Source organism: Marmota monax, unplaced genomic scaffold (assembly GCF_021218885.2).
Source record: "Marmota monax isolate L192 unplaced genomic scaffold, Marmota_monax_Labrador192_F-V1.1 WCK01_AAM20220418_F8-fsc00183, whole genome shotgun sequence".
NCBI lineage: Eukaryota > Metazoa > Chordata > Mammalia > Rodentia > Sciuridae > Marmota > Marmota monax.
Genome location: NW_026694841.1, coordinates 1,382,895 through 1,394,162, shown reverse-complemented (window position 1 = coordinate 1,394,162; position 11,268 = coordinate 1,382,895). Strand labels below are relative to the sequence as shown.

The 11,268-nt window shown below is 60.9% G+C and overlaps 1 protein-coding gene across 2 annotated transcripts in view; it reads right to left on the bottom strand.

The window, feature by feature from the left end:
* Positions 1-6,840: 6,840 nt before the first annotated feature.
* Positions 6,841-11,268, bottom strand: part of LOC124080377 (cholesterol 24-hydroxylase) — a 38,529-nt gene continuing 34,101 nt past the window's right edge. The window contains exons 13-15 of one of the 2 annotated variants that reach the window (XM_046426297.2): positions 8,464-8,552; positions 7,786-7,852; positions 6,841-7,583 (exon numbers count right to left, since the gene is read on the bottom strand). In XM_046426297.2, the coding sequence (XP_046282253.1) occupies positions 7,413-7,583; positions 7,786-7,852; positions 8,464-8,552 (327 nt within the window). In that variant the 3' untranslated portion in view covers positions 6,841-7,412. The remainder of the gene's footprint in view (positions 7,584-7,785; positions 7,853-8,463; positions 8,553-11,268) is intronic. The other variant, XR_009225115.1, reaches the window with a different exon arrangement.

Sequence of the window (11,268 nt, the reverse complement as noted above, 5' to 3'; positions counted from 1 at the left end):
TTTAATTCCTTGTTATGGGACAAGACAGGTTTCTCCGGGCAGGTGCAAAGGTCAGAGGAGCCTAAGCCAATAAGCCTGTCAGGGATCCGCAGCTGGGGCTAAAGGCGGTGGTGATACCCAGGAAAGAAGGACGGTGTTTGTGAAAGGGAGGCATTCAGGGCTGGGGAAACCCAGGGAGGCTTCCTGGAAGAGGGGCAGATGCTGGTGCTGATGATCAACCAGCCTCAGAAAACTGAGAGGGTGTGGAGTCACAGTGCAGGAGTCCTCGGCCCCACTCCACCGAACGTTCCCTCCTCCCCCTTCCACATCTGGATGCCAGCCCAGGACTACTAAGTCCCAGCTGGAAGCCCAGCTGCTCTGTGGCAGGGCGTGGGGCAGTGAGCACGGGCATCAGGGGAAAAGGCAGATGTGGGTCTGAAGCCAATTTCCCCCCTCAAGATCCTCGCCTGGGGATGGGTCCTCGAAGACTAACCAGTGGGAAGGGTCACAGGTTTCAGATATCCCCCAGGTCAGCATAGCTGGCACTGTATCCCCAGCACAGGGGCATGGCAGGGAAGAGGGCTGGTGGCCTCTGGACCTGAGGCCAGTTGTAGATACCAGAGAGGAGCAGGGGCTGGGTCAGGCCTGCCTCCAGGCCCCGAGTTGCTTATGGCTGTGGGCACCTTGCCGCCCCTCCACACTTGGTCCCTGTGTCACCCCAACTGTGGAGCGCTAATGAGCACCTCCTGTGTCCAGTTCCTAGGCCAGGCTTGGGAGCAGGAAGAACCCTGTCCCTGCCATCAGGCACGCACAGTCCCATGTGACAATGCAGAACACCTGCTCTGAGCCCCTGGTATGGGCAGATTTCATGGAACAGTGACTTACCTCCAGGGGTCCCAGGAGACTGCCACGGTCCAGGCCAGGCGCCCTGGGGGTGCCACATGCCCTGGAAGGGGCTGCCGCAGAGATCCCAGGGAGGGCCTCTTCTTGGTCACTGCCAGGTGGGCTGCAGGAACGGGGCTGGAGGGAGCCTGGTGGCAGAGGGACCTGGGTCAGATGCCAGCTCTGCCAGCCCTCCCTGGTGAGGAGAACAAACCAGTCTCTGGCCTTGGTTTCCTGCCTGTGAGGGGCTGCAATGGAAAGGACCACCAGGGCAGAGATGCCCCCAAGGGGCGTCCCACCTCCCCACCCTACAGACGTCTGTCCGTCTGTCCCTATGTCTGCCCCCCCCCCAGCCCAGTGCCGGCTCCTGCATGCAGTCCGCTTCCCCTTCCTGTCCCTGGCCAGAGTCCCTTCCTGTTCTCTTTATTGTGGGAACATGTGTCGCAGCGAAAAAACAACTCAACTCGCCACTCCTGAGGTCATCGCAGTCGCATGCCCCCACCCAACGTGCCAGCAAGTGGATGTGGGGGTGTGCTCGGGTGTGAGTGTGTGTGGGCCTGGCAGCGTGCATGTGAGGAGGCAAGCGTGGCAATGTGGGGGACCGTGTGAGCACTGGTGGGTGCCGGCGTAGGAGCCGTACCCGCATCGGGCGGGCGTGAGGTGTGCACACGCCCTTGGCTGCTACCAGCTCATCAGAAATCCCACTTCTCCCAGGTGGTCTGTGTGCCCACCAGCCCCTGGGGGGCTGCAAGTGTTTGATGCCAATTTCAACAACTACTTGGTGGGCACCACAACATGGTGGCTGCTCCTAGTGCTTCAAAGAGACCTGGGGGCAGCCTCTTGAGGCTCACAGCTCACGGGGGCCGGGTGGGGGGCACCAGTGGAGGAACCAAGGTCAAGAAGGAAGGACAGGTGGTCACAGACCTCGGTAGAGGGTCCTTGGGCAGAGACCTGGAGGTGAGGAATGGGTGGGGGAGCAGGCAGGAGGAGAAGGGCTTGTAGGGGGAAGGGGCTTGGAACAGCCCAGGAATAGTGAGAGAACTGGTCATGCAGGAATGGGGGCCATTTGAAGTGGAACAGGGCAATGGAAGAGGACACCCGTCTACTGGACATCAGTGGGGCCGGCCCAAGCTGGGCGTCCAAATGAGGCAGGTTGGAGAGGGCCCCGCTTCCCATCCCTGCCAATGCACAGGCCGTCCCCACCTCAGGAGTCCCACGCCTCCTCCCTGGTGGCACCCCCCTCTCCCTGGGCCTTTGGTTCCTCTGTAAATAGAGGCAGGACGGGCCTTGGTGGCCATGACTGGAAGGACAGGCCGTATTGGGTGGGACCACGCCTGCTAGGTGTGGCCTTGGGCAGGCCTCCTGCCACCGGACATGGCGGGAGGATGGGATGCCTGAAGCTCCTCGAGGGTCTGGCCAGTGACACGGGCACAACTTCCACGGCCTCAGGCCAGAGCAGACGCCCCCTGCAGCTCAGGGAGAGCCCTGAGCCTGAGACACATGCACGCATCTGCACACACACGTGACTCAGACACACGTGACTCAGGCATGCAGCCCCGCATACACATCGCCACCCAGAGACAGGGACCATGGGAACACAGCGAGACACGGGGAGACAGAAGCCGCTGCCCATGTAATGCTCACACACAGGGGTCCATACATGTGGGCCTCACCCCCCCCCACGGATTGCACACAAATATGGACACAAAAGGAGCACACGTGTGTGCACGTGCATACACACACACACACACACACACTCCAGCAAAGCGTGGGAATTAATTCCCCCCCCAGCCCAGATACCCCTAAGCTGACCGCCACCTGGGTGGCCTTGGACAACCCTCCCAGACTCCAGGCTCCCGGCCAGGAAAGAAGCCTGAGAGGCCCCTCCAGCTGCACTGAGTGTCCCTGGGGTGTGAAAAGTGGGACTCTCCTGGGTCCCTTGTGGATAACTCCTCATATCTGGGGTGGAAGCAGAGAAGCCGTTGTCATTAGTGAAGGGGGACAGGAGCTGGTAGGAAGGCCTCCCAGGCTCAAACTCTCAGGCTCCACAGCAAGATGAGGCTCCGAGGGGCTGTGCCTCTGCCCTCTGGCACGGGGAGAGGGCACGACCCCTTGTCTGTATCACAGGGTTACAGAGCAGCCGGGCCAGGCTGGCCTCGTGGCAGGTATTCAACAGAGGTAAGTGCTCCTCCATCAGTATCAATGCTCCTCCTTACCCAGGGAGGGGCTAGCTCTTTCCCTGGTACCAGGGCCACCTAAGCCACATAGGCCCTGCCCTTGGGATAGGGATTGAGGGGGCCACACAGCTGCTGTCACCCCCTGGGGCCCACCAAAGCCAAACCATCAGAGTTGAGCCCGAGGAGAGGAGCAGGATGGAGATGGCCCTGTGCCCCTGCCCTGCCAGCATGGACCTGGAACTCTCCCTGGCCCTCTGGAAGGGCAGGTCTCTTGCTGCAGCTGCCCCCTCCCCTGCCCAGGCCCCTCCAGGGTGGGTGCTGTCCAGTGAGGCAGCTCCAGTGCGCCTGGGCCTCCTCCAGGACCCCACCCCTTGTCAAGCTGCCCTTTCCACCTGTCACTCTCCCTTGGCAGGGAGAACTCCCAGGCTGGGCCTCTGGCTGGGGTGGGCATACCTGGCTGCCCAGGGTCTGACTGGCCAGTAGGGACTGCCCACAGAGGACAGTGCCAAAGGTATGACTATGGTTTCCATAAGCTAGAAGGACTTACAGGTAAGGGGCTTGCTCTAGAAGAAATCAATGTTTTTAATACTCCCAGTAAAAGTGGGCATGACTCTCCCCTCCATGACCCTGCTTCAGAGACATGCCCCTCCCTCAGTAGCAAGTGTCCCCACACCCAAGCCCCAGGTAGCCCCTGTGTCTGTCCAACATCCAGTTGGAGTTACTTATGGACATCCAGGCAGAGATGGGAGGTTGTCCGAAGCCCAGCAGAGGCCTGGGTGGATGTGGATTTATGAGTCACCCAACCCTTGTGACCCTCCTGACTCTGGACCACCGTAAAGGACTCAGTGCCTTCTTGACCATGATTGCCAGGAGAAGCCAGCTCAGGCTCCCTAACAAGGCCCCTCCAGAACCTTCTAGGTAGGCAGCTATTTGCTGGGACCATGGGGCACAGCCTCAGTCCACCCACATTGGCGGAGGAGGGCCACCAACCCAGGACCCAGAGCAGAAAGGAAGAAAATCCCACCTTTTCAGGCTAGATCAAGACTCACCCATCCCTGCAGGCCAAGGCCCCTGAGGTCACTCCCAGCCCAGCCTTGGCTACTAGCGAGCTGGCTGGGATAGCTGGGTCATTTCAGAGTCCCTCTTCGGGAGTCCCCTAGGAGTTGCAGCAGCTGAGTGCTGAGGAGGCACAGTCAGGGGTGCAGATCCAAAGCCCGTGCCTCCCCACATCCTGCGCTCGCTCAGGTTTACCCGCGAGGGAACCTGCAGAAAAGGCCCACTGCCCAAGTCACACGGGAGGGAGGAGAAGGCCGGGTGGGCACGGGACTCTTCAGAGCCGCCTGGGGTGAGGGGGCCACTCCCGACCTCCCCTTTGAGCGTGTCTACCCAAAGCTCTCTGCTCCGGTGGCCCCGGTCCGCTCCCACGGCGGCTAGCCCCTCTGCCCGCTTGCCAGCGTCCCACCGCCAGACCCGGACGGTGCCCACACGCAGCGATGGGAGACCACCAGCTCGGTGGCCGTGCCTCTGCGCGCCCAGGTATTGCTCGCCTGGCAATCTCGCCGCGCCTCGGTGGCCGCCCCCCTGTGACACGGAAACGCAGGCCCACCCCAACCCAGTGGTCAGGGGATGCCCGAGACGGCCGGCCGGCGCGGGTTCAGGCTTGTGCCTCTTCGCCCCCGCCCCTACTGCAGGAGGCTACGCAGGCGTCCGCGGGGCTGGTCCCTGGGGCCCGCCAGTCCCAGCCCGGACCCGCGGGGCGCAGAAGGCACCGCCCACTCTGCCTCCGAGCGCTGCGCCGGGGCGCCCCCGTGCGGCCCCACGTGCGAACTCTTTTAAGTCCCCCGCCAACCCTCAGAAATGAGTCGTATTACTTGTCCTCCCTTACAGATGGCAAACTGGGGCCCAAACGGCATGGCAGTGACAGACAGGCGAGGCAGGATTCCAGGCTGTCTGGCTTCAGAGCTTGGGGTTCAATCCCATCCACCCTACCTGGGCCCTAGCCACAAGCTCCACCTGGGCGAGTGGCACCAGCCAGCGCACATGGGGAGGAGCCCTGGCAAGCCTAAAAAGAAAAGTTTCTGGGCCCCACCCAGATGCCAAGGCTCCCAGCCTGTGCAACCCTTCCATGAAACCCGGACTGAGAGCCCCCGGCCCTCACAAATGGCCCCTTCTGTGGCATAAGAATGGCACTGGATGGCCAGGACATGCTGGCCCCAACACAGGCAGAGGAGAGCCAGGGTGGGGTGACAGGCTATCCCTGTCATCTGCCCCTCCAGCCCTGGGGTTCCAATGCTGAGGGCAAGCCCAGGCCAGCAGTGCTGGTGCCTGCTGGGCCTATGGACCACCTCGGGGTGCAAAGGGCGTCCTGCCTGGCCGTGGCCTTACTTCTCTGCCTGTGAAATGGCACATACTTATACCCCTGGCCTCTGAGCATGTGAGAAACAGTGTGAGGACTTGGATCAGCACTGGCTGGGCACCTGCTAAACCAGGAGATGGCAAAGTTGGCGACCTGATGTTCCCAGCAGGAGGTGGCTCCTCCAGAGGATGCCACTTGTGCCCTGCAATGCTGCGCCTTGGTGACTGTGACCCTTTCAGGTAGATGGCAAGAGAGGTACTATTCTGTGGGGCCAGGCTCAGCCATGGCAGGAAGCAGAGGGCGTGGACTTGGTCAAGGGGCTGGCATGGCACTGCCAAGGACAGTGAGGGGAGGTCACAGCAGGGGAGGTGGGGAAGCAGTGCAGGGCTGAGGGGCCCATGTCGAGTGGCCATGGGAAGGGGCTGCTTCTGGGCAGAGAGATGACAAGCAAGGGTGGCTTTGGCCAAGCACATAGGCCAAACCTAGGCAGGCCATTCCCAGAGTGGGCAGGGGGTGCAAGGGCCCCAGGGAGGGAACAGAGGGGTTGGGGAGGCCAGCTCAGATGGCCAGGTGCTCAGGTGGTCTGGCATGGCACTGAGGAGCAGGAGGGCCACACCTGGCCAGGAGTGAGCCGCTGCCCAGAGGCTGCAGCAGAACTACCTGTGTGGGTGCCCCTGATGCCCCTGGGCTGAGGAGAGAAACAAACATGGAACCCAGCCCCATCCTAAGCCTACCTGAACATGTCGCTTCTGCCCCCCAGCCTGTTACCTTATCTGCTCAGTGGGAAGATCCCTCAGAGCTGTTATTCAAGACTGACAAGGACCAAAGGAGACAGCCTGGCACCAGCCCATGCCTGCCTTGGGGCACAGAAGGGCCTTCCTGGGGACAGACACCAGGCAGGGGCTAAGGGAGTTTTTTGTCTTTGTTCATAGATAAGCTCCAAAAGCTGAAGGAGGAACTTGGGGCAGGTCCTTTTCCCTGGACAGACCCAGAGGACATGTCCTGCCCAGGATTTACTGCCCCTTGGCCACCCTAGGCTGGGGAGGAAGGGATGGCTGCTTCCACCCTGACACCCTGGAGGTAACAGTCCCCAACCTGGGGCTGCTGCAGTCACCTCCCCAGGCCAGGCCAGCAGATGCAGCAGTGCCCTCAGGTGCACACAGGTATATTTGTCTGGCTTCACCAAGACCCTTCCAGAAAGGTCTGGCCCTGACCCCTTCGAATCCAGCTCTCAAGCCTGTGATCCCAACCTCACGCAGCACCCGGGCCTCGGTCTTCTACACAACGCAGTGAACTGGCTTCCACTAACGCAGGGCCCTTGGGTCACCTGGGCGGGCTTCTCTAGGGGCATCTGTCCAGCAGCTTCCAGAGCGGTGCCAGTCCTGAGCGAGAGCAGCTCAACATCCCCCCTCATGCAGGTGAGCACACTGAGGCGGGTCCCTGGCCGAGAGGGCAGCTCATTCATGCAGTCAACACATGTTTATTGGCATCGACTCTGTGCAGGCCCTGGGTGGCCACAGGGGCTCAGAGCGAAGCACAACAGAACCTGCCCCCGAGGCACTCGCAGCCTGGCAGGGCAGTGGGTCACATCAGCGGGCACTCACGATACAGTGTGGTCAGTGTGGTGTTAGAGGTAGCACAGGTGACTGAGGGAGCACAGAAGAGGGGCCCCTGGCCCGGCCGGGGGTGGCAGAGAGGGCTTCTCAGGGTAGGTGACACTTGAAGAGGATCTTAGGGAGTGAGCAAGAGTTAGGGTGTGTCGTCTGAGGGAGTGGCCAGTGCAGAGGTTGGGAGGCAGGGGCAACACTGGCAGCAGCTGGGGGGACTCAGGGCCCAAGTCCGGCCAAGAGCTGTGGACAGCAGTGGGGTGAGGGGTGAGAAGCAGGCGTGGCAGAGGGTCCCCTGGGAACCAGCATGGAGGGTGCCAGGGGACAGGGCAGGGGCACAGGTGGGCAGCCGTGGGCAGCAGAGGAGGCAAGCGGCTTGGCCCGAGAAGTCCCATCCTGCCCAGAGCCCCGTCAGCAGGGCGGGGGTGGGGGCGCGGGCTGCCAGCCCCGAGGCCGCAGCGTGCAGAGCACAGGGTCCAGTGGCTTGAGCGTGGCCTGTTCCTGCAGCCCGAAGCGCTGCCCGGGCACCAGCCGGAACTCGAGCCTCTGCAGCAGCTTGGCCATGACCACCTTGACCTCCATCTGGGTTGGGGGTAGGTGCAGGGAGAGCCAAGCCGAGGGAATGAGGGAGGGAGGGAGGGAGGAAGAGGAAAGACAGTGAGCCAGATAGCAGCCAGCCGGGGCGACTGCCCCCAGCTAACCTCCTGCCCTCCAGGCCCAGAGAGGGGTGGAAGAGGCCCAGCTGCAGTCACTGCTGGGTGGGAGCCCAGCCCTGCCCTCCTACCTGAGCAAACTGCTGCCCGATGCAGGAGCGGTGGCCCAGAGAGAAGGGGAAGTAGGTGAAGCGAGGCCTGCAGGGGGGAGAGGCCTGCGGTGGGCGGGGCGCACAGCCGTGGTGGCTATCCGTTGCCAGGGGCACAAGACCTCAGCTGCAACTCCTGCCGGACTATGGACCTGCTTTCCCCCACGGCCCCGCTCCTGACCCTCCCAGAAGGGGCTGCCATGGTACTGATTCACACAGGGAGAAAGTGAGGCTCAGAGAGGCAGAGCAGCTGGCCCAAGGTCATTCTTCTGCCTCTGGGTCTGACCTCAGGGCCTGTCCCTGGAGCTCAGCTCTTCACAGCTGCTCTGACACATCAATGCACTGTCCCCTTGTCTCCAGACCTCATGGCTCCCACCTCCCGGGAGGGGCTGTGAGGCGGGGAAGGCAGGTGCTGGCCAGGTCAGGTGGCATCCCAGTCCAGGGTGCTGGTTCCGAGTTGTGTGAGAGTCAGGCTGACTGGGGCCAAGCACCAGCTCTGCCCGGGGCCTGCCTGGCCTCTCTGAGCTGTGACTTCCTCCCTGCTACCTCACAGGGATTTGGGAGCCGTGAGGGCTCTGTGGGTACAGGTGGCTCATGGCCCGGACCAGAGGCTGCTGTGATGGCCCCTCTCCCACTCAGGTCACTGGATGGGGGACTTACTTGGGGGCTCCAGGGCTGAAGCGATCGGGGTTGAAAGTCAGTGGATCCTCAAAGTAGGTGTCCATCCGCCCCATGACGTAGGTGCTGAACTGCCGGAGAGGAGCTGGTCTGCTTCACGGCTCTCACCCTCCCCCACCGCGGCGCCCACGGGGTGACTGTGGGAAGAGCAGCACCTCCCTCCCCACCCATTAGGCAGGAATGGGGTTCCACGGGACCCCAGAGAGCCTCTGAGGGGAAGAAAGGGGACGGCCTCTGAGGGGAAGAAAGGGGACAATCTGTACTGCCAGCTGGACCAGGTGCAGCCCCATGGGAGCTGCAGGTACCCCTGTTTTCCTGATGAGGAAACTGAGGCTCAGAGAGCGGCTCAATGCCTCTCTGGAATCTCCCAGAAAATAAACAGCCCCTGAGATTCGCAGTCCAGCCTGCGAGGCTGCCCCTCTGGCTCCTGGGAGCTGCTGCTCCTCGGGTTCTTTCTTGCTTCCCCTCTAGGGTGGGGTGGGGGCTGCAGCCACCTCCAGCCTTGAACCTGCACTGGTGGCATCTCCTGCTGGGAGCTGATGCTTCCCCTGTGCCCCGGCCTTTGGGGGCAGTGCCTCTGGCCCTGGAAAAGCAATGTGCTCCCAAAATTTGGGCCTCGGGAACTGGCCTCTGCCTCTCTCCCCCTTGGACAGTGTCTTCCTAAGCTGGCCCACCCCTGCTTCTCTGTGCCAAGAGCCTAGGGCTGTGCAATGGAGGGAGGCTGGTGCTGAACTCCAGAAAGTGGGGGCAGCTTTGGGGAGTTGGGGCTGGGGTCAAGGGCACCCCCAGTCCAGGGGTTTGTGCCACACCTGGGATGTACCTTATCCTACTGGATCTTCTCAATTGCCTGGGATGCAGGCACCACTGTCCCCAACCTGTAAGGATGGACCAGGCCCAGGTGACGGAGATGGCCAGGGAGCCAGGTGCTCAGTGGGAGATGGGTCTGCCTGTCCAAGCTCACAGGCCTTGGGCTGCCAGGGGGAGCAGCAGCTGCAGGCTGTGCTCTGCCTGAGGGAGGGGCCAGCTATTGAGAAGGCCCTCAGCTGGAGTGGTTTGGTCCAGAGGCATTGAAGAAATGACCAGCCAAACAGAATGAAGAATGGGGAATGAGGCTTTGACATACACTAGAGGAGGCTGGGTAGCCCAGGGGACCAGAGCGCATCGTCCTCCACACAAACAAAAATGGGTCTTATTATGGGTGAATTGTGCCCCCTCCAAATCCACAGGCTGAAGTCCCAACCTCAGAATGTGACTGTATTTGGAGAAGGGGCTTTTAAAAGGTCATTAAGTTAAACCTAGGGAATTAGGGTAGGCCTCGTCCAATGCAACTGGTGTTCTTACGAGAAAAGGAGACCAGGACACAGACACACGGAGGGAGGACCATGTGAGGACAGCCAGGAGATGACTTCAATGAGCCACGGGGACAGGCCTTGGGAGAAGCCAGCCCTGCGCACACCTGATGTTGGGCTTCAGCCTTCAGGACTGCGAGGGAGTAGCCTGCTGTGAGGCCGCTGGCTCTGTGGACTCAGTGGCCCCCTGTCCACCTCACCATGGCAGCCGCGACACAGAGTGCAGATCCCTACCTCACAGCCACACACACAAGCACTCCACACGGCCAAGAGCTTAACCCTCAAAATAAACATGGAGAATGGTGAAGTGAACAGGAGGAAGGGAGCAGCCTTTGGAAGCCAGGATAAGGAAGCTTTCCTTCAACAGCACAAAGTGAAAAAAGGAACCACTGAAAATGTAAGAACTTCAGATCATCAAAAACACATTCATGAAGACAAACCGCGAGTCTATGGGGTGACAATTGCCATGCATGTAACAGACAACAGATGACTATGGACTTTCTTAAAGTCAACCAACCCAAAAGGGGAAACCAAGTCAGCATCTCACAGAAGAGACAAAGCAGTGTAGGGACGTACCACCTCCCCAGGAATCAGGGAAGTGCAAATCAAGACTGCTGGGAAATACTTTTATGCTTATTTGATTGCAAAAAATAAAACATAGGACACCATGTAAGTGCCAGGGAGGCTGAGGGAGGACCAGCTATGTCCTAGGCACATCCTGGTCAGCAGGACCAGGCGGGCAAGCACTTTGGGTCACCTGTTCAGCTGAACACCCACGTGTCCCATGCCCCTGCTCCTCCTGGGCATAGCCCAGAACACGTTTCCACGTGGTGAGGGACATGGGAGGCAGAAACACAGCCACGTGGAGTTCAAGGTAGTGACCAGCTGAGTGACCCCAGGAAGCCCCTCCCACGCCCCTGACCCAGTACTGAGGAGCAGGGTAGCCTGTGCATTCAGCAGACCTCACACAGCAGCAGAAGTGGACGATCCACAGCCTCAGGGAGAAGCCCACACCGAGCTCAGCTGTCCTCCAACACGCCACCACGTGGGGACACGTGCACACACACACGGTATGGCAAACACAAAACTCAGGACAAGTGACCATTCCTGGGGTGCGGAGAATGGTGCACACACAGATGGGTGGTGGGAGTGGATTAGGAAGGTCCTTACATAAACGGATGCCTGAATGGCTACACCAAGGACAGACACACAGAGAAACATCCTGGCACACCCCAGGAGCACACAGAGGGTGGCAGGCGGACGCTGACTGGCGGGAGAGGGCTTATGAAACAGGGGGAGGGGACTAAGGCAAGTTTGGGTCAGATGGGAATCCAGGCACATCCCACATCTCCTGTCCACTAGCTGAGTGACCCCAGGAAAGTGACCTAATCTCTCTGAACCTCAGTGTCTTCAGCTGTATAGGTAGGACCTCCCTTCT